This window comes from Oxyura jamaicensis, chromosome 1, assembly GCF_011077185.1.
Source record: "Oxyura jamaicensis isolate SHBP4307 breed ruddy duck chromosome 1, BPBGC_Ojam_1.0, whole genome shotgun sequence".
In the NCBI taxonomy this organism is placed as follows: Eukaryota; Metazoa; Chordata; class Aves; order Anseriformes; family Anatidae; genus Oxyura; species Oxyura jamaicensis.
Genome location: NC_048893.1, coordinates 55,275,618 through 55,299,625, shown reverse-complemented (window position 1 = coordinate 55,299,625; position 24,008 = coordinate 55,275,618). Strand labels below are relative to the sequence as shown.

The following is a 24,008-nucleotide window of genomic DNA, read 5'->3' as shown; positions in this document are numbered from 1 at the left end:
TTTCCTTTCCTAGCAAGCTAAAATTCAAAGAAAAGGGAAGAGAAGTTCATTTTCCATCCCCTGACTGAATCTTAGCATGCTTGCCATTAGAAATAACTCTGTCTTGATTTTCCTTTCATTATCTTTATATTTCATAAGAGAAATATGCCTCTCTCTCCCTGTCAAAGTCAGTTCCCCTTAACAGGATTCACTGTCCTGGCTTTTATGTTACTGCAACAAGCAATCAAGGACAATGTTGACAAGCAAGAAACTCTACAGCCTTATAAGATGAAGGAATTGGGATCACTGTCATAATACTAGAAGGACCAAACAAACCACTTTTCTAAGGCCCGGAATATCTAGCATGTATTTCTATTGACATCAGAGAAAAAGAAAAAGAGTAAGTCTATTTAATAAAATCTGAATTTTAGAGAATTCATACCACCCTATGGGCCTGTTCTATAAAAGAAAATCTTTTGCCAAAGCCTTACTGCAAAGTTTGCATTGTTTAAAGAATCCCTGCCACATTCCACTGAACTTTTCACAACTGAAGGATTTTAACACTGTCTTATTATACCTTTTCTGTACTTTCCTTATTTCTTCTCCCTCACCATCACTAATGGCCAAGATATCTGCATGTAAATAGATGAATGCTTTACAATCAGCCTCCATGATCTTCCAGAATCACTGAGCAGTGCCGGGATCCAGTCTTTACGATGCTCTTAATGTTTTTTTCCTCTTCACTCCTTCTCTGCAAGCAGTGTACGCTAATACAGTTACTCTGACAACATCTCAGGCTTTCTGCACTCTATGCAATCTGTCAAACTTGAGCAGTGCAGCTTTGAGGATTCAGTGCAAGGAAGAAACAGGTGATGTTTGCAGCGATGCTCATCCTTTGGGCTCTGCAAGGGAAGAGCGACTTCCATTTATGGCTGCTGCTGACTCTTTCACAGAGAGCTCAAAAGTCTCATGCAAAACTCAAGGCCTCATCTGTGCTTGGCACTATCCAAGGAGTAGGGGACAATCCTGTCCACCAAAGTTCACAGTCTGAAGTAGAACAAAGCTGAAGTAGGTATAGCTATTAAGCAAGGGTGTAAGGCAGAATTGCATGTTACAACTAGTGTTGAGTGGGACTTATTTTCTAAAATATGGGAAACAAGCACAAAAATTATGTGGGTATCAATAAACCTTTCATACACTGCCCAGTCTTGTCATTTGCAAATTTAATACAGGGGTCAGTGGCTGAACTGGGCTTTAGATCTCTTGTTGGAAAGAACAGATGACAATAACTTTACAAAGAAAACCAACACAGAGTGAACAAACTGATACTTGAGGCTGAAATCACTGTAACAGTCCAAGGTTAATATGAAAAAAAAGCAGAATATGAAAACAAGACGCTTGTAGTAGATGCAGTCAAACACAGAGAACCACCAGAGGTGCTTCAGGAGTAAAATAATGTAATGGGATAATCTTTGCAGAAATATTTTCAAGACGTATGTGAGCATCTGAGGTGCATGTTGTTAAGGCCAAAGGGTACAGGTTCAGCAAAACTGATTTGGGAGATGAGGGCAGCACTGATCTCTGAGTAGAACAGCCTGCTTTGGATGTGCACTATATGACATAAAAGACTGACGTAAGGTGAGGAAAGAATCAATGCTGATGTCCAGGTGCTGAACCTCAGTGACAGAGGACAACAGAGGCCATGTTAATTGTGATAAAGACAAGGAGGTTTTGGCAGAGAAAAGAACTCCTTCAATTTTCTTTTGATAATAAGTTGGTGGTCTGCTCCTTGGACTCCCAGCTGAAAATCTAACCACTTTCTACTGAAAGCAAGTCTGTTTTTCCTTTCTGTGTTTTTTTTTTTTTTTTTTTTTTTTTTTCCTTGTTTGAGTGGAGGTGCCATTTGCTGGTTGACTGGTTTTGTGATACTTGGAATAGAAAATTTCCACTGTTAAGTGTTGCAACATATGTGGAATATAACGTGAGGAATACATTAGGTTATTTTACAAACCAGCACTGGGGAAACTTCTTAGTTCCTGCACTATCCTTGTGAGGGCTGTTTTTTGGATTCGGTAATATCAATCCTGTACCCATTTTCCTATATCTGTCCTTTTCCCCAAACCCCAAAATGAGGATATAAGATTTTATGAAGAGGTTTCTCTTTGCTAGTGTTGTCCAGGAAACCGTTTCCCAGGCACCTTTGTGTTCAGACCCGATGTATGTCATTCTGACACAGCGAGGGTTGGGTTAAATTTCTCATCTACTAATCAACTCTATTTTTGTAAAGCATGGATGAAATCACAAGAGTCTCCTCAGAGGTTGAATGAACTCCAGCATGTTGAGATCAATATTTTCATCTCCACAGTCTTTTCCAAAAATTAACAAATCATTTTCATCCTCAAGTGGGCAGATAGTAGTATCATTCCCATTTCTGCTGGATAAAGAAGCTCAGACACAGAAATACTAACAACCTAATCCAAAAGCACTGAATTCAGAAAAAATAAAATAAAAAAGTGTCCATTAATTCCAATTATCTTCCACCATTAGGACCCTCAGGGATTAGCTCAAGATCAATGGACAAGGTAGTCATGGGGTTTGTTACAAGAACTGAAGAGTTGTCATCCCAGTGTTAAATTCATCAGGACTTTCATCCTCTCTACAAAAGCAACCTTCAAAGGCACCCAACAAATAAAAATTAACAGGCACAACATGAAGTGTGACTCTTTCTGAGATGCTAAAGAGCAACCAGAAATATTTCACAATTCATGTTACGAGGAAGAGGTCTGAAACCTATGGATAAAGTTTGGATGCAAGCTCCCAGTTTATGCTAATGTGTCCCTGGAAGCAAAGGACATATTTTACACAAATATGTCAGGAAAGAACTTTAGTGCTAGCTGTGACAACTGTAGATACCATAAAGAAGCAGCCTGTCTAGTTATTTTATGTTAGAAGAGCCTTTAGGATGACCCACACACCTTACTTTTTGCAACCAGAAAGAGCCTTTAGCTCTGGGGCAATGACAAGATGACCTCAGTAACAGATGACTGAAGGTGACAAAAGACTTCTGCTCGGCAGAGACCATAAAAATGCCTGAGTTTTGTAAACAGGAAGCCTTTAAATGATACATTTCTTCCCCTCTGTACTTTACAGGAGAGTAGGGTAGAACAAAAAGGGGTTTTGATGGAGATTAAAAGCATTGAAATGGCATTACTTAGCAGCTGTGAAAAAGCCCAATTAACATAAATCTAAGTGCTAGCAGCAGATACCTAGAGGGACTGGTTACCGTCAACTTCTCCTTCAAAACTGGCTGCAATCCTTCACATACAACGCCTTCAAAATAGGTTGAAAATGTTTTTCAGAATTCCTTTCTCTGAGAATACATACTCTGTAGAGACACAATATACAATATATGCAACTTGCAAGCGAGATGGAGTTGTCTGGCTCATTCTGTATAAAGAAGCACCTGAAACACCACACTACATCTTTTTGCTTATGGTTTTTCTCTCTGAGGAAATGAAGATGAATGTATGTATATGACCACCATACAGTAGCTGCCATTCCAACAGACGGTGCTGATCAGCTACCTGAAGGGGCTTTGGGAACAGTCAATGTGGAAATATACAACTTATCTGTATTTAAAATAATCTCATTGCACCCACGGCTATTTTGCTCAGAAAAATCATTACTGAAAAAGCAACAAAAGACTCTAGTCATTTCCCCCCCAGCCCCTTCTAGTCCAGTCCCCCTTTAAAGAGCTGGAAGTAGAGGATTAGCAATTTCAATATTCTCAAGCAACAGAGATGCACAGAGTTAAGGTGGTGGGGGTCTCACAAGACTTGTAGAACAATGCAAGATCTCAGATGCTACAATGTTCAGTGCCAATCTTTTTTTTTTTTTTTTTTTTTTTTGAGCACCAATGTGTGGCATCACTGTGCATTTAGTCCTATGACACATTATCACCATATCAGAATAATTTGTATGGCTGTAACGTCTCAAGTGCATTGTGGTACGTCATTTTGTTTTCTCTCCTCTCTTCTGTGTTTCAATGCTGGCTGCCGTCAATGCACTGCAAAGCAGCATGTAGGAACAAGCTGTATTTCTGGTACTACATGTCAGTATCAACAGCTGCTATCCTTCCTGTGTCCAGCATTGATCTGAAGAAATGTAACAGCATGCAGTGCTTACGTCAAAGAACTAAGGGACTGCTAATAACAGCAGTCCCTGTATGTATCTTGAGACAGTTAACGTGTTCAAGAGATGGAATTATTTTGGAATCCTCATAGTGTACATAAAAAAGAAATATCCCTAAAATAAGTGGGAAACTGGCTGATACAGTAGGATAAAACTTCAGTGATATTGCTGAAATCCAGCATCTTAAAAGCCATAGTGAATTTGGCCCAGTTCATGGATGTGGAAAGTGAAAATGGTAATTGTCCACATGAGGGAGAAGTGAGAAGATACCTATTGAGTTAGCCTGAAACAAGGAATTCATTCATACGTTTACAGTACAGGAAGGTTTATTTCCCTTTACACTCCAGCACCCCAGGCCTACATATTGAAAGGGCTCACCTACAGACGGACCCTCACTGGAGCACTGTGGTCAGGTTTTACCAAACTCAAAAAGAGATGAAAGACAAAACTGGTTAAGGACTAAGGAATTGAAATCCTTCTCTATGGCCACAGGGTGTCCTCCTTGCTCTATGCTTTGGCCTCAGGTGACCAGCCTCTGTAGAGGAAAAAGGTCTTTATTAAAAATAGCTCTGTTAATAGATCAGAGGTCTGTAGTTTGCTCAGCCCAACTTGCTCACATTCATTAAGATACAGTACACACTGAGGTTACTCTTCCCAGTTTCTTTACGCTAATTATTTTGCCTTGACAGGTGCAGCTTGTAGTCATATTCTTAAGCTGGATAGACTCTCATCCTGTTTTCAAGATATGGAACTGGATAAAGAGTGTATCACAGGGACAAAAAATTCAGTAGCATTCTGCATGTTTTTTCTCTCACTGACATTAAGAACCTGGGATGTTTAAGGAAATTGCTCAGTTCACATCTCGGCTAATACTGGACGCTATTGTACATTTAATGACACTTAAACCAGTTCAATTTTCAAACTGTTTCTTCTGCTGCTCTAAGGAAATTATTCTGATAGCTAACAGGTTTCACATTTAGAACCTTTTTTTTTTTTTTTTTTAAATTATTATTATTATTATTTTCTTTCACAACTATATTGCGTTACTTCTAGTTACAGCCTCTTCTGTAAAAATTCTTGTGCCTTGCTGGGTGTTGTCACACTTTAAACAACTAAACTGCCTCTTTCAGATCTGCTCAAATTGCATTGTTTTGGGAATGTGTGAGAAGGGTGGGGTGTGTAGGGGCTGAAAAAACATGTGGCAGCAGGGAGCCCTCCACCACTGTCCATTTACCTGAGGTACTCGTAGAGTCCATACATGGGCAGGAAGTCAATGTCAGACAGAAACATGTACGGTGTGCTGATATGCTTCATGGCCACGTTCCTTAGCAGATTCACAGGATAGAACTGACCTTCCTTGTACACGATATGGTAGCCGACGTTGTGGCGGCTCATTAGTACTTCTGAGCCCTGGGCGTAGCGCAGAAATTGCTGGGCTTCTGCATCAGAAAGATAGAGTGCCAGGCTGATTGGACCTTCCCAGTGTTTACAGATAGCTTCAAGCATCTGGAGCCTGAAAGAGGAAGGGTGAGAATAAGAAAAGGCTGTCTCCCCGCCTGGGACTATTTGCCTGGGTTCATCTCATCAAATACAGATACCTCTATCTAAGTGAGACAGATTGGTATCACTTTATATCCTGTGGAAAGCAATAAATATTTCTACAGCACAATTCATCTTATCTAAGTCCATGTCTCTTTCTGGACAGGTGGACTGCACCCTAGATATGCCTACCTCTCTCCAGTGAATACAAGGGAGACAAAGATGGCACTAGCTCATATATAAACATCCACAACACAAATACCTAAAGCCAGGTGAAATCAATGACAATCCTTTCTGCTTAAAGCCTTGATGCTGCAGGAAAACCCACATGGATGATGGGGCTGCATCTGATGAGAGCTTTGAGCGGTTGTAGGGATCTGTCTATGTAGATCTACTTACAGAACAGGGGACTTGTAATCTAAAGCAATGCCTAGTGCCCAATTCACATTTTAGGCCGTTAGTCTCTCTTCAAGAAGCCAGTGAAGAAGAAAGGTGTACAGACCCACAGATCACTTTACCTCTTGTTTAGGAAAACCTTTTCAAAATTTTTGCAAGGCAGTTAGTCAGATCTTAAAAACTATTGAAAGTGATAGGTCAAGGGAATACTGACTTATATAAACATTTGTGTTGACTGGAAAAACTCACTGTCAAGGGAAGGGCAAAAGGATGAAACATTGATAGAAATGGGGTTTACCATGAGTAAGGAGAGAAGGAGGGAGAGATATGGCACTGTCATGGAATACCAAAAGAACAGTTCAGACAAAACCATCATTTAAAATACTAATCTATATATGTTTTAGCAGTACCTCCTCGAAGTCCACAAAATTATTTTTAAAACAGGTTGTATCAATGAATATTTTTTAAAACTTTCAGCAGTTACAATATTATTGATGAAAATGACAACAAAAGACCTCATATACAATGTAAATCAAACCCAGTCTGGTCAAAATAGATTAATCACTTCGGACAATTGAATTGAAAAAGAATTGCCTAGAGATTAAGATATGCCACCCAAAAATACAGCAAGAACTGATTACAAAACCTCTTGAGTTAATATAAAGGGAAATGAACCTATGCAGCTTAGCCACATATTCTATTAAAAATTAGGAAGAGTAGATGATGCAACATGATTATCTTCTCTACCTTCCATATCCGCATTACTAGATTTTTCCTATTAATATTTATACAGAACACAAGAAAAGTTTTCTGCATCATTGTAATCAGAGAAATAATTTCCCCCTCCTACTATCACACTAAGTATTGCAGCAGAAAGGAATGATATACCAGCAAACACAAATTCTGATTTAACATTAATAGCTTTTTCCAGTGTTTCTGAATGATCCTGATGACATTCAAGACGATATAATCATTTTGTCTTAGATATGAGATATTACCTTTACTAATCTATACCAGGTACATTATTTTCTTTTTATCTATTATTGAAACAAAGGCTATTATCAGCCTGAAACATACAGCTGAATTAGAAACACAAATCGATAAAAAGGATCTAAAAGGTGTGTGAAGGCTTTAGGCTTTTGATTGTACTAATAACAAGTAGATAAAAAAAATATTTTTTGCTTTCTCCAATATAGCAACAACCTGTTAATCAGTAGGATCCATTTCATCATCACTCAGGTTTAGGGCAGCCTTTTATAAATGAAATACTTGCCTAGAAAGAAATGTAGCAAAATGCCTTTCAAGGACTCTAAGCAGTGGACAAATGGCATACATAACTTATTTAAACGGCACACCTGATGATGCCTGCAAAGCTTTCTGCAACAGTTAAGTGGAAACTGGGTTTTGCTGGTATAAATTTCCAGCTGGACAGCTTAGTGCCCTTCAGAACACTCCATTTTGCTGTGCCTTTCTCATTGACAGGCTCTACTTCTATGAGTTTGATACAGGGACTCCTGGATGATGCTTCCTAATCTGAATTGTTAGAACAGTCTTTTTTTTTGACCACAGAACTTAGAAATACAAGTTTCTAAGCACACCAAGTTATTTCTTTGTTGTTAGTTGTCTTGAGCAATGTGTTCTCTAGAGAAAATAAATAAGCACTTATACTGCATAATAAATGAGGTCATCATTTAGCTGATTTTTTTTTAAGGTCTGTTTCAGTCAAGAGAATTTTACTGGTGAGATTCTTTGTTTTCACTCTTCCTCTTAAGCACATTCAACCAATTTACGAGTCTCTCTCACCCTGACCTTAAGCAGTCTAATGCTAAATTTGTCTTTCCACATCCACATCCTTAGCTCACATTTCTCCTATTTCTGATTCCTAGGTACATACCATGCCTTTAAAAAGGCTGCCTAGCCAAAGTACTTGCCTGAAAGCCATATACAAAGCTTGTGATGCAACCAAGCCATTATCAGAACAAATTTGTCACATCAGTACAAGAGGAGACCAGTAACAACACTGAATGAAGTCGCTCAAAGCCTCTCTCTACAGACATTCATGTTACCTCCTGAACTGCATCGCTGTCTTCCATTCCCCAAGCCTATAGCACAAACATAAGCCTGTCACAAGTCATGTCAGTCTCAGCTCCAGCAGGTCTAGAATTGGAGACAACTGGGAGTTGCTTTTTTGCCTTTCCTCATGTCAGATGATCATTTGAAAGAACAAAGCAAGACAGTAGCATATAGCACATTGTTTACGTACATGCCATCTTACATCTGAGACACTAATATTAAATGTCTACAGTTATGCTGGAGGAATCTAATAAAAGTGGTCTAAAGAAGGTACCAAAAAATAAGGCAGTAACTGAAAAATGTGAAAGAAAACAAAGCAGCTAAACAGCTCTTTGGTATGATATTATTTATTGATTTTAGCTGAAAGAGAGCATTTCCAACTCAAATCAATAATTTATAGCAACACACCAAAGAAGTAGGAAAGATTTTTCCTGCACAGTATCAGGAGGGCTGTTCTTCCTGAATAAAAATGTGTGGTTCTGTCTATCAATAAAAACATGTGCCCCAGTGAGGATCCAGAAAGAGAAACAGATGCTCAGACTTGCATCAGTGCCAGTGAATCAGTGCCGAGCCCCAGCTCATTCTTTTGAATTAAATTCTGGGGGGAAAATATACCATGTACACAGACCAACTCTACTAATTTACTGTGGCACTCACTCAGGGTCTGACTTAATTTATTTCTTTATTTTTTTACTCAAAGGTTTGTGAACACTTAAGAAATGTTTCCTCAATTAAAAATCAATAGAACAGACACCGATGTGCATAGCAAATCATAATACAATGTGCAGGATGCAGTGTTGAGGCACTGCCGAACAAAACAGCCCTCATCTGTTCGTATTCATTTTTAAAACAGGTTGCAAATGCTTTGTTAATCTGAATTCCTCTGACCCTCGTGGAATACTGCTGACCTTCTACTGGTGTAGCAGTGGTGGTATTCACGGGTCATGTAGCATTCTGCATGTGCTCTGCCAAATACAGTGTGAGTTGCTTGCTTATACACAAGGAGTTCTGCCCCGTTTTATCACCCACTTTGATAGCAGTAGCTACAAAGTTTGGAACAGATTTGAACTGAGAAGCCCGAGGAAAAAGGAGACTGACAATTCAAAGTGTCAAAGAGCTGGCTGATATGGACTGCACTGACAGAGCTTCTGAAACGTGACAATGGTGGGAATCAGAAAGGCACAGGTGGAGCTTGTCATGAAATGGACTTTTTTCCCAAATGAAATACCAGTTAAATTCCACTTTACATTGGAACTGAAAGTTGGAAAGAGTTAAACCGAAGATATTATCCTGAAAATCAACATTTGTATAAAAATGAAATGTCTCCTATCAAAAGGAGATTTTTCGTTTCCCACTAGCACCCTAAAACTAGAAATAATATATTCTAAACTGCCAAATTTGAAACTAAAATGTTTTGTTTTGATTCTCATTATAAGAAAATCAAGCCACTAACTGAAATTTTCTGCGAGGGAAATACCAGTGAAAGCAAAACTAACATTTTCTGAAGATGAAATAGTGTAAAAAACCTTTTGATCAGCTAACACTGCTTGCCTAAGTCCATCACAAACATCTCCTGTTTTTCCTAAGTTCCTATGAAACTCCATAAACTCCATAAATGCCTGACAACTCTGACAAGCAACAATCCATGCAGTTCCAGTATTCAGCCTCACATGAACTCCATCCACACTCCTGCATTCACTGCAAACTGAAGTCTAGATGCATGTGTGATGTCTACATGTGCTACTCCTAATTCAAGCAAGGTCCTACACCATGACATCTATGTTTCTGTGAAAGCTATTTTTCTTTCTCCCTTTTCTTGAAATGCTGAGACTGTCAAAAAAAAATCATTGTCTTACACTTCCAGATGAACAAGAGATTTTGCCTACCTGTCCATTGAAAGTTGAGCCACCAGTGTTACATCAGTATTGTCTGAAGCGGGTTCATATTCGTAATGTAGAAAATACAAATGAGTGCGATGGACGGTGAAACGTTCTCGACGAAATTCATAGCATAAGTCATCCTCGTCCAGCTCAGACAGCTGTTTCTGGAGCTGTAAGGAAAGAGTAGACATAAAGATAAGTCCTTTATAATTCCTCTTGCAAGTCAGAGAGAGTAAGGAGGTTGGGAACTTGCAGCATGAAGCAATGGGGAGCGGACTGAACCAAACATAGCAGGATCTTCCCAAGTGTCACTCCTTCAAGCCACTGGACAAGAGATTAGAAGAAGGCACTCCTAAGCAAACAGAGGCAGACAGACCATTATATTATGATCCATGTATTGTATTTATCATATGCATTATGATCTTTCAACATCCAGAGTAGCAATGAAACAGTGAACAATCACATTTAATAATTGCCAAGTTTCAGAGCTAATGCTCCAATGGGATGCATAAGACCACTCCTTATTAGAAGCAGTATTTTAAACTACTTGTAGACATACAGCTCCAGCAGAGGAGACTCAGCAGTAGATTATGCTTGTACCCTGGACTGAGCAATTCCCATTCTGCTGCCTCTGTTGGAGAACAGTAACTGCTGCTAGGGGCATGGACAGACAGCTGGAAAAGCAACAGCTTAAACTGAACATTAGTCAGTATCTTGAGAGTTATGTATCTGCACCAGTATAATTTTGAAATAAAAATAATCTTTCAACTGCAGAAGAGCCAGATTTAAGCCTATATTTTTAACAGGATTTGTACTTCTGGATATTTGGTTTGAAAAATCAAAAGGATGCCAGATTAGCAGAGCACAGGTATTTCTTGGCTTCCTTGAAAACCAAGCCCCTTCAGAGTCAAAACAGGCAAAAGAAAGCAGTCCAATCCTCAGTCATTCATTCATGTAGCTTTAACAGAATAAAAGTTTGGCTCTGGGGAAAGGATGAAGAGAAAAACTGACCAAACATCTATACAGCTGACCAATTGCATCACTGAACTATATTATTTAAAGACAAACATCTGTCTAGAATTCTTAAAATGCATTCATTTTAAATGAAAAATCAGTCATCCCTGCTGTAAAATATTCCACAAAATGTAATGACGATGAAAATTATACATGGTGTTGACACATCAAATAGAGTTCTGTTTGTGTTGCTCTAAAATGTAGGTTATTACTAAAGGTATCATTTTTCGCACTTTATTTCTTGAAAATATCCTATAAGAAGGATCGGATTACCTGTTTATCAGTAAAGAATAAATTAAGACAAATATTCATGTTATATATAGACAAGTTTTTATAAAATCAATGTGAACTCCAAATTGTTTCATGAAATAAACATTATGAATTATAGACATTCATTTAGATTCAAAAATCTCTTCTGTTCAGAATGATTTAAAGTAATAGTTTACAACAGTACATTAAGAAAAACAGTGGAAAATGTAGGCGTTTCTTGTTCTAACTCCGTGTTAAGAACAAGAGCTGTTGTTCTTGGAACTATAAGCATAATGGCTGCCATCAACAATAATGCTTAGAACTAAATGTTTTTCTGTGACAACTGATGGAATAATTCCTGGTATTTTCCTGTATATCACTCTTTAATCTTCTTTTGAATAATGGAAACACCTCCTTTGATTTCAATTGAGTTTTGGATCAGGATCTCATTCTTCCTTGCTATTGTTCTGCACAGGTCTTAAAATGTCCCTCAGGAGAGACTGCTTTTAGAAAGATGAGAGCCTGAATCTTGACAAATCTTTACTCAGGCAAAATTTCTATTGAAATCAAGATCTCTTTTGGTGGAATAGAAATCGGGATCTCTTTTACATATTGTTGGAGTTTCATTCATTCTGCTTTACAAATCATGATTCAGCTGAGCCTGTACTTTATTTTCCAAAGCACATTCAAACAATATTTGCATTAAATCCAATATTTACAACAATGACTGTAAAGAATATTGTATCTTTTTGTTTCTCCTTTGAAAAGAGATATTAGTGTGCCCTTATCAGAATTATCAAGGAGCTTTAGATGTAAATGGTTAAGACAATAGCAAAACACATTTCAGGGATACCTTCCTATCCTGGTGTATGTACAAACGACAAGGCTAGAAGTTTATAATTGTACAGCAGCTATTAATCAGGCAGTCACTGAATGATTATCAGATTACATTCAGGTTGCAAGCTATGAGGATATAAATACTTAATTATAAGTTACAGAATAACATTTTGGGCTCAATTATGGCTTCGCATACTACAGAGCCCTGGGTGGGGGAAGTGGAGGGAGAAACAGCTTCTTAGAGGCTCCAGTATTTTGGCTGCGAAAATCACCAAGCCACAAAGTTGCCCATGGAGGTGATAGAGTGCTACAAGCACCAGAAGGCACCTTCTGCTATGGGGAAAGGGTAACCTGCTCTTTCCACTGCATTTCTTAGGGTCAGGACCTTGTCAATGCTTTGCAGGAACACTTGCATAATCCTTGCTTGCTCATGCCATGAGCCTAAACTGCTGGACAGCCTTAGGAGCCATTCTCTGCAGGCTGTGCAAACACAGCTTACATAAGGCATGATCCTTCAGACACGACCATCAGTACAGGACAGGCTATGATTTGGCCTGCAGTACTGTTACTGTGCACGTGGCAAGCAATCTGCTTTAAGGATGTGCTTATCCTGCAATGGGGAGGCACTGGAAAGAAATAGCATGTGATTATCCACGTGAAAACTCCCCGCTGGAAGCAATGCTGGACATGCTAGGATTTGGTCCAGGAAAACATGTAAGCTCACAAGGTATCTCTCTGAAGCCAATTGTGTGACATGCACAAAGTATCAGGATCAACGTCGTGGGTGCTGTACAAGATTACGCACTAGGAAGCAAAAAGCCAGCTCATGCAGCTGCCAGCTGAGGACTCATGGACTGGGAAAGTCAGCTGCACCCTAAAACATTCAGGCTAGCCACTTCTTTCTTTTATTCAGTGTAGTTCAAGGATGATTTTGTTGTTGTGGGTTTTGTTATTTTTCAGTAAAATGGAATAATGCTGCCAATTTCTGAAGTTGAATAAACAAATACCTCCCCCTTTCTTTCTTCCAGCAACCTAAAAATCAGATCCTTGGAAACAGCCAGCTTGTTATTTGAACATGTCTCTTTCCTGATGCATGACAACAATAGGAAGTGGGGAAAATACTGTAAAGTGAAATACCATAACCTACTTACTTTCTCATTTACTTACAGAACTATGAAATTCAGTATACTGGTAACTTCACCCAGATATCTTACAACTTCTATATAGAACGTTTAAAATAAATTAATATGGAAAGATATTAAAGACTTGAGCACCATATGTGCATTTCTTACTTATTACTCTTACAAAGGATTGTACAGCATAAAATGAGTTACAGGAGAAAAAAAATCCCTGTCTTTTGAAGACATAGCAGAAAAAAAAATCCTTTCTTTTGGGCATCTCATATTTTTGCACTTATAAAAATGCATTGACATCACAGTTTCATCATTCTTTTAGGCAGTATTACTCTTTCATTGCCCTCTGACATAAATTTATTGAAGGCAAGAGTAGGAAAGGAAAATTTCCAACCCATTTTTGCCTTGTTGTCTCTCCAAGGCTGGGTTTATCTAACAGCAAGCTGCAACACAGTTGAAACTGAACCTGATGTTTGCAGGCAAATTAATGAAAGAAGAGAGGTTGGAGAAGTGGGGCCAAAGAAGCCTCTACATTTCTTTCTTTGAAGAAATGGCCCATCTTTGTAATATGTCAGAGCTCAACAAAAACTGTTTTTGGTTTCTACTTTGTGTTTCTTAAAATACACTAAGGGCATAAGATGGGGTGGAGGAAAAAAGAAAATATGTTTTCAGGAATTAAAAAAGTTTTCATGCCATACCTTTAATAATTAAAAACAAAACAGACTCTCCTCGAAAAAACAGTGTCTCTTTTAAGCAAAGCTCCAAACTCTTGTTTCCTATGCATGCCCCTCATAAATGAAAGTGTGGGACTTAAAGAAAATACAGGGTAAAATGTCTGGATCTTTCACAAACCCTATATTGGACTACATTCAGAATCTATTTTTACTTCAATTTTGTATCTGTAAAGTGAGAATGCAAGCATTTCCTTTCTTATGGAAAGATTTTAGGTGTATGTGGCTCACTTGTTTTACCAATGCTTCATTAGTTTAAGAGTATTTCCCCCTCGTTCAATTTCTCTCTCAATACACTCATGTGCCCCCAGTATCACACACGTATAAAGGCTGCTTCCTTCTACTGTGAAGAGACACACACAATCTATAAATACATATGGCATAAAGTCATACGCCGTTTTTAAACACATATTTAAAATGAAGAGAGTTAAAGATGCACAACATTCAAAAGACAAGTAATTGTCTAAGACAGTCACATATATAACTTTAAACTTATCTCTTTATGAGTTACCTCATTATTTTCCAGTTACATGATCACATAACATTTCTCTAATGGTATAATCTTATCTACAGCATGTATATTGCGTGGATCCATTATTTATGGATAAAGAACTTACAGCTTGGTTTAAGGTTTGCTCCCACATTATACCTTTATAAAAAGATGAGCTTCTAATGGGGATCTGACAGATCTATACAAACAGACTCTTACTTAAACACAATGTACCAGCAAGATGAGGATCTGAATGTCAGCTGGATTTGATAAAAAGATGGCATCCCCTTTAAGAATCCCTTCATAATACTTATAACAAAATGCCTAATATAGCTAAGACTTTTCATCCTTAAGAGTGACAGCATGCATTTCTCAGAAGCAAGTCTCTGCTTATCATGAGATTCACCCTTTCTACAAGACTTTCAAGGCTAAGGCTACTTGCCACTGAGCATGTGGGAAATTTCACCTCGAGGAAACATTCTCGCAGTTAAAAAGTGATGTTCTTTTCAGACTGTGTAGAGTAGATGTTCTCTTAGGAAATACTGTAGCGGGAAACAGCGAGTGCTTTCATTAGCATCACGATGTTACTTGTTTCTGAAATAAAAATGGTAGCACGCAGAGAGTGCCACGATATGCAGGAGACAAATATGGATGCAAAGAGACAGATATATCCAAAAGTACATGCTAAGTTACTTCTTGGGATGACCAGCTGTGGCAGGCAACCAGGCCATTCACTTCTCAGGTGGCCTGTGAGGCTAGGCTGGGCAGACAACCACGGGCAGACCAGAAGCAATCCAACTCTAGCATGAATCCTCATAATTTACCAGGTCCACTTGTCTGACTAATACATTTGTGGTGTTTTCTATCTAAGTGATAGACAGCAGACCCATATGATACATGGCACATAGCATGTACCTTTCAGTGACGAACTGGTTAGTCCTAACCAGATTTTGCTCCTAAATCTCCTTTCCTAAGGCAGTTCATAGCGGAAGTGCATCAGCGATCAGCTTCATTTGTTTGAACTGCTGTGTCACAGAAACTATTTTCTCCCAACCAAAATCTACAGGATTTCATCACAAATTAGACTAATCCAAAATCCAGGATCAGAAATATTTTCTTTGACATTAGTGATATTTAAGAAAAACCCCAACAATCTTTTTTTATTTTATTTTTTATTTTCCTTGAGGGCTATTTAGACTTTGGGGAAAGGGCTAAATCCCTTCGTTGCATAGGCATCTCTTTCTCATCAAGTGTTTAAGGTAAAGTGAGATGACACAAGGCTTAAGTAACTCACTAAATACCATGCTAACACAACAGGAACAGAGCTGCTCGGATGAAAACTTTTAACTTTCAGATCATCTTTCCTTCTCCCAGGTGTGTGCAGTTAAGATTCATAACACAAAACCAGCTCAGCTTAGCCACCGAGACAGATGAAAAATAACACCAGCCCAGGATGAAACTACAAGCTGGCTATAAAATGCAGCAGTTTTATTTCCTCCTGTGTAGCTGCCCCAGTTCCCACCAGTAGGCAATTGTGTTGCAGCGTTTAGCACTTCTAAAGTTAAAAATTAAATTAACTGCTGCCGTTAGGATGGCATAAACAAAACATATGATGTAAGGAGGAAAAAGCATTTACTGAGTCTTGTTTGGAATGACCTACATAACGTAATGCTTGCTTCTCCAGTGATTAGTAATAAAAACCAGGCTAATCCCATGTCAATTAAATCCTTATTCTTCCCATGCCATAAAATTTTGTACATTTGCTATGGGTCAAATTGAGCCATCTGTGAAACAAAGCTGTGCTTGGGACAATGAGAAGGATAGTGTCTGAAAAAGCCTACTTAACAAGAAGGATTTTGTTGTAGCATATGAAAAAATGGACAATATTCTTGTTAAATGCAAGTAATGGCTTATCTTTACTGTGAATAATGAACACACTTCAACACCCAAATTCTTGGCATCATAGACAGTTCTGTAGAGATGAAGCACAACTCCTCTTGATCTCAGCTGCAGCTGTGAGACCTTGGTACTTCTCTGCATTTCCTTTCCCTAGGTTCCTGACACACTTTCTTGGTGGAGCTTATTTCCAGCCCACCCTCGTACCACAGTGCTCTGACAGGTTGGTCTCCCTGCTTTTGTTTCCCAGATTGTTTCTTTTTGTGTAGCAAGTTTTATGGACAAGATTTGCTGAGTGAGACCCTGCCCATTCTCTAGCCCAACAAGGCCTTGTAACACCAAGTAGTCTGCCAACACTCTGTTCCTACAGGCACCCAGCAGCCCTTTCCTCGTCCTGCCCCAAACACTCTCTCTCTCCAGAACTTCTGTCCAGGCTTCTTTTCCTTTTCAGCCTTTGACCTGGCTTTTATCCCCTGGCTTTTTTGATGGGGCTTTTTGTCCCAACCCTGGAGGTGTTCAAGGCTAGGTTAGATGAGGCCCTGAGCAACCTGATCTAGTTGGTGTCATCCCTGTCTATGGCATGGGAGTTGGAACTAGATGTTCTTTGAGGTCCCTTCCAACAAAGGCCATTCTATGATTTTATCCCTTTCATACGTGAATGTGGATTTCTTCTCCTCCACAGTGTCTGGACAGCAGTGAGGGAAACGTATTTCTCTCAGAACAGAGATCAAACAGGTTCCTGCTCCTAGCTCTCCTGTCCAGTCAGACAGAAAGCCCCAGAGCATTCAGGAGAAACACTCACAGAAAATGACCGTTTTGTCCTGTTCCCCCCCTGCAGTATGCTCCAATCTTTGGTGGCACTGGTAAATATACAGTCTGATCAGACGTATCCATGCACACTCCAAAGGAGTCTCCAGAGATCTGAGCCTCCTTGAAGTCAAACAAAGCACTGCTGAAGATGTATAAATTATAGTGGGATTTTTCAGCCCTATAATTTGCATAAATTTTCACCAGCCTGGCAAAAGACACATTCCTAGCCCCAAAGTCACTCTTGCTAAATGTCATCTCCTTCTCTGAGGTAAGCAGTATATCCATGAAGAAGTCATCAGAGCTTGCAGTGTGGGCAATCTCCCCCAGGATTTTTCCCATGCTTCACTTAAAAAAAAATCTGAGATAAGGAAGAAGGAGGTATACAAGCATGGCAAAAAGAAACATAGTTCACAGTTCCCCCATCTAGCAATACTGTAAGCAGCTGGAAGCAATCTAATCAGAAGTTTCAAGCAACTAAAAGGATGTGCTACCAGCTCAGCATTTAATAATAATAACAGTAACGGTTTTAATAATAGAAACTACACAGCTGGGGAAGTCAGGATTTCCCGTCAAAACTGCCATAAACCATCTGTTATTACCAGAGAAATACTATGTCATGACAAAATAGTACCTTTAAATCTCAGTCCTACGGATGATGCAGTATTCTGAAATCCTGCAGGAGCAAAGGGTATTCACAGCATCAATCTGATTCTTGTTACCGACTCAGAAGCTCCGTTTGCAATCCACTTTTAGATATTCAGAAATTGCTAAATTTGAGAATAGAGTTTATGCTACGTGGCATATCAATTTCCTGCCCTTCTGGTGGATATTACTAGGTGGAATACATAGCCATTTGCTAATACTAAAAATCTCTGATTTTGTACAGAAAAAGGAAATTAGTAAAAAGACGTTTAGAAAGTAAATATACACCTAAGCAAGTATTTTCCCTGGAAAACTAGATCTTTTTACATTGTTTCTTTGTGTTGATGAATGGGAAAAGGAAAAAAAAAATGGTGGAAATCTGGGGAGAATTTATCTTGACTTTTTTTTTTTTTCTTTTTCTTTTTCTGAAAAGTCTTCTCTAAGGGGAATCTGCTCTCTTCTCCCAAAATTGAGTGAAGTCAGTGATAAAGCTCCCACTGATCTTGCTCTGGGCTTTGGATTAGGACGCAGCCTTCACTAATAGGGGACACCCCATTCAACCTTCAGATTTAATGCTTTGGCAGAAGCACCTGGTGAGAAGCTGTCTGCAGGAAACGAGTTTTATGAGAATGCTAAAAGGTTGAGCGTGTGCCCCTGTGTGCTAAAATCAGACTTACAGTATCTATCTCATAGTGCAACTACAGACCTGTAGACAGAAGATCCTGTTTAAGTATTTTAGATGCTACAGTAGGTCCAAATACTTTGCAGAGAAGAGCCAGCTCTGTGTAAGCTCATTTTAGTACATCCTGAAAGAAGGGGACTTACAATACTGGTCTGTGGCAAGGAGCATGTGCCAGGCCCCTGTCTACAGTCTGTCCCTGCAACAGTGCCTTTCAGCTTGAGTATTTCAATGGAAGGATGAAACATGTATGTACACATAGACATACACATAACCACTTTTACATTAACAGAAAAAAACTACCTCAGCACCTCCCAGTTTTTCAGTCTGCATTTCTTTGCCTCCAGTATTTGATTTGACAGCCCTATCTGTTCTGTTCATTCCTATTTGTGACTTTTTGGAACCTATTAGCAGTGCAGTTTGGTACAGCTGAAGATCAGCAACTGCCTAGATCAGCACTATGCGGTATAGGATCCCCAGACTGCCTTTATTTAGACCTCTTGAAATTCAGTCTGTGGTATTATACTTCTTTAGCAAACATTAAAAAAAAAGAAAAGAAAATATTAATCCATCTGCATGTATACAGACATATGTAAGCATACACACATGCACATACATATATAGAGAAAGAGTGACAGATTAATGGTAACATCTGATTATGTTTTAAACTAATGCCCCTTTATATCTCTCTGGCACTGTAAAGAGTCCTTAAAAAAGAAGATGTGTAATTTACATTCATTTTAAGGACATCTCAGTGCTGATGAGAAGCGTAAAGGGCCTTAGAGCAACAGAACCAGCCCAATGGTACCCATTGCCACACTTCTTTTTACATTTCACAGATATTTGCATTACAAATGAAATTCCTTAATTACAGGTTACATTCCAAATAAGGCATCATTACAAATATTAAACTGCAGAGTTGCGATGGCTGGCATATTGGAAAAAGACCTTAAGGGTAAATTCTGCCACAGCCAGATTATGAGTGACAGCCCCATAACAAGCCACTGCTTCTTCCACAACAGGGCTCAGAGGCTTTAGTGCTTAGTAATTTTCTCTGATTATTAAACAAGTGGAGCTATTCCAGCATTTTGTCCGCTCCTCCACAGTGCAGAGAAGTGTAGTCAGCCGAAGGAGGATCTTTTACACATACACTATGCCTAGCACAATAAAACCCAATTGTGTTTTGGGGCTGCTAGTCTCAGTTCAGAGAAGAATGGAAAAATAACAGCTATAACATAAATCAAATAGCAATTCCTACCTTATACATACTTGACTTTGCAAAAATTATAGCCGTTTATGTAATATATATGCTTAGGAATCCTAATGGAAACGTTTGGCTGCACCTTGGCTGACTAAAGGTCCATCTAGCCCAGCATCCTGTCTCCAGCTGTGAACTGGCAGCCCAGAGAGGAGTACAAAAGCAGTGCAAATGTACAGTGATGTTTCCTCAGAACGGTCCCCTAGTTCTGAACTTGGGCTTAAGGACTTCCTGCACCAAAGCCTAACAGCTCCTGACTGATTTTCTTTCCATGAAGAGTCACTTTTTGAACACATTTGTATTTTTAGCAACATTACGTCCTGTTCAAAGCTTCGTTACATCTTGGGTGAAATGTCTTCCTTTGTTTTGAACCTGCTACTTGCTATTTTCTCTTCATGCTCCCTAGTTCTTGTTCTGGGAGGGAAGACAAACTGTGGCTCCTTGCTCACCTTACAAGATGCTCTGCTTCTGAAGGTTATCCTGCAATAGATCATTGGAATGTACTGTATTTTAATAGGACACCTGTGACACTGTGTGTGCTACAGCAGAGAGAGAGAGAGAGAAAAAGAGAGAGGTTTTCATAATAATCCTATTCTTAAGGCCTCATAACATCAAAGCTGAAACTAGCTTTTTGTATTCTACAATAAAAAGGACATAGTCAATTTTCCAGCAGAGCTTACATGAAGGGTAACTAATTAATAACAATGTCTTCTCCTAAGTAAGCTATCTTAAGCTATCCAAAGTTAGATTTTTTCTATATTGAGTTGTTTTGATAGAAGGCTGTTAACTTTTTGGTTTCTGTTGGCAAGTTAAGACTCATGTATTTTTGTATGTCTAGCTCATTCTTTTTCAGTATTTTTTTAAAATTTATAAATGGAAGAATGCATTACGTTTCCTTTTCAGACACAAGCCATACCATACACCATATTGCGTTCTACTTGTCTTGAATAAGAAACAGGCTTGAAGAGTTAGTCATTTCCAGTGTCTGTCAACCAGATACAAGTTCAGTAAAATGAGCCATTTTAACTTTCACGACTGCCATTTTCAGCAGCAAGAACTTGCATTCAGTGTGCACAGCTCCCCAACTTGTCATCTGGAATAAATCTGTTTATTAAGGACTTACAGAGCTCTGGAAAATATAGCAACAAGTCCGTGGCTGCATTCCTGCTCTTCAAACCCACACAACTGCAAATTCAGAATAATTTTAAAGTGCATTCTTAAAGCATGATAAAGAAGATGTGTTTTGTCTTTTTTTTTTTTTTCCCAACATCTCTCTTCCCTCTTCTCTTCCAACCCCTACTCCATCTATCGTACTGTGATGTCTCTGACCATCTGCCTCTTAGTGCTCTTTTATCACATTCAGTTCACTTGATTCTCTAAAAGCCCCTCACTCTTGCAGAGGATTTTCTTTCTCCGTGTGCTTTCGCTGTTGCTGTGAACTCTCTCTTTCTCTTTTGTCTCTGCTTCAGTCTCCTCGAGTTAATGTTTAACAACATTTTTTTCATCGTTTCCCCCCCTCTTTCAGAAGACAATGGTAAGGTTGAGTGAGTATCTGGGAAGCCATGCCTTGGGCTAAAATGTATCTATCCAATATCTGAGTGCTGAAGTCAGAAAATTGGGGATGGCATCTCCTGTGGTCATTTTATCCACAGACTAAATGGAAACACAACAAGCCTCAATGATGCTATTGATTACCTTTTAACTGCTAATGTGTTTATGATACTGGCGTTGCTTTATTGATTTTAATAGAGAGAATTGAGTATATTTTAGATAATTATGTTTTTTTTCTTCTTCTTCTTCTTTTCTTTTTTTCTTGAAGATAACATAAAAGGTTACAGCTTCCTTTGTATTTCCTTTCAGACTATGTAGCCGAAATTGATACTTGGTCTAGAAATCTCCAGAGACCACACTATACACAAGGAATTCATACACATCTGTGAGTGTTGCAGTTAACAGTTTTTTACATTGGAACTATATGTACTAAGGCACACACACATAAGAACATCTGTATGTAAACATCCTTGATTTCAACCATTTTCAAAGGATTTACTTCATCTGAAAGGTTCTGATTGCAAATTTTATGCAGATACACATAACTGCTGCTGTGTTTTGTTAGAGGCAGGGCAGAAAAAAACTGCACAGTCTCACGGCCTGTGTGTACTACGAAGTATTAACTCATTTTACAGTTTGCAGTATGGCAAAAACTCATAGATCTAATCCAGCAGTCTTGATATTTTCATTTTCTCTTCATTATTTGTGCATTAGTATCTACTAGCCAAAGTCAACATCATCTTACGCTGAACAAACAGACAGCAAGAAACAATTATTTCCCCTGGAAAGTTTTAGGTCTAAGGGTGAGATTTGCAGAATTGCCTAATGGAATTAAGAGCCCGAATCCTCATTTTCAATTTGCAATCTTACCTTTGTTGGGGATTTTTAAAAAGCAAGGCAGCCAAACAAAACAAAACAAAACACAAACCAAAAACAAAAGAGGGGAAAGGCAGGATTAATACGTCAGTTTTACAGGCAAGGAACTGAGGCACAGAGAGATTAAACGATTTGCACAGCGTCACTCCTGGAATCTGAGCACTGACCTCAATTCTCCTGAGTCCCTACCCGTACCGCCAATTCTCCAAGTTTTCACGTAGCCTGTGCCTTGTATCAAACACCCTTTAATATCTTCAAGCCCTAAACATACCACTTACGTTTTCACTGTTAATGTCTGCCTCACTGGGGCAGCCAAAGAGTTCCCGTCTCAGCAAGTTCCCATCATATTCTAGGAATGTCAGGTAGAGGTTGCGGAAGAACTCCACGTGCTTGTTTTTCACTCGCAGCTTCTTTGGTGAGTTCCAGTGAATCACCTCAGAGGGAAAAAAGAGAAAACATGTCCTGCTGTTAGAACACAGATTTGCTTTACTCCCCATTTTTGTGTGTGTTTAGTTTACTGCCCTCTTAAAAACAAACAAACAAACAAAAAAAAACACAAAACAAAACAAACAAAAAAAAAAACAACCAAACAAAAAACAACCAGAACTGCACCGACTTCCTTCTGTCTTTTTACCTGGACAGCTTTATCATGTCTTTTACAAGTGACTGCATACTGTACAGACGATGCTCTTTTAAACCTGTCCATAGCATAACTTGTATGTATGAGTTGGGGTGCTGCTCAGATTTGTGATGTAGCACCTCCTAAATGCTGCCACTGGTCTAATGACAGACCCTACAGGTTTATAGGCTCTTTTGAAGAAGGGGGGCATTATGAGGGATTCAGGGATGTTAATATTAAGCATTAATCTCATATTTCCATATGACTGATTGATTCACTGTTTCAGGCCAGGCAGACTCTTTTGTTAGACACTAAGGAGAAAAAGCCTCAGATGGATTCCTGTATCTATGTACACCCTTCAAAAAGGACTGAATTTAATCTGACTTCCCTTTTTTCCACTGCTTCATTTAAACAAGACTGATCTCAGTTGCATTATACAACATAGTGGTGTAGCACAATGCTTCACCCCTTGAATTCCTATTTCTAGCAGGTATTTAGCCTCTACTAACGGGAGATGACTCTCACACTGGCCTAGATTTAACTCTAATGCTGACATAAAGGGCCCGATTCTCATTTACATCCAAGCGACTTTGCACTGCTTCCTGGCAGCGTGAACGAGAATGGGGCCCTAAGGAAAAACTATCAAGGAGCCAAAAGTGGCTTGCAGGAATGCTTTCATTTTATAGAGGCTATATTTTAGGCATAAGAAAAACAAAACAGAAAAAAACAACCAACAGCCAAGTGCTTTGTAATCAGTTTTATTCCTGTGACTTCTAAAGAGATTAAAAAAAAAAAAAAGTCTCCCTTGGGAACATTTCCAAGCGAGGAGTTCTGGAAGTTCTCTGAATGCATTAAGTGAATTGCACACACAGCCACGGAGCTGCAATGCCAGCTGCCGAGCCGGTGGGGTGGTAAGCTTTGTTCTGCACATTGCATCTGTGGCAGGGAGTAGGGAGTGGACAGAAGCAGCCCTAAGCAGATGAACCCAGTCCCCTCGGTGTCAGCAGCACAGCTCTGCAGGAACAGGGAGCCCTCTCAGCTTCTGAATGAGTAAGCCACAGGAGGAAGAACAGGACATCGCCTGAACTTTTCCAGTACTAACGTCAGCAAAAAAGACAGCCTCTCCATGGAGTATTAATATTCCCCCCACCCCCCAAAAGAAAAG

General features: G+C 39.0%; 1 protein-coding gene across 1 annotated transcript in view; it reads right to left on the bottom strand.

The window, feature by feature from the left end:
• The window catches only part of LARGE1 (LARGE xylosyl- and glucuronyltransferase 1), a 282,149-nt gene that overhangs the window by 13,912 nt on the left and 244,229 nt on the right, over nt 1–24,008 (bottom strand). Inside the window, exons 11-13 of the mRNA XM_035340539.1 lie at nt 22,503–22,658; nt 10,065–10,228; nt 5,405–5,683 (exon numbers count right to left, since the gene is read on the bottom strand). Of these exons, the coding sequence (XP_035196430.1) occupies nt 5,405–5,683; nt 10,065–10,228; nt 22,503–22,658 (599 nt within the window). The remainder of the gene's footprint in view (nt 1–5,404; nt 5,684–10,064; nt 10,229–22,502; nt 22,659–24,008) is intronic.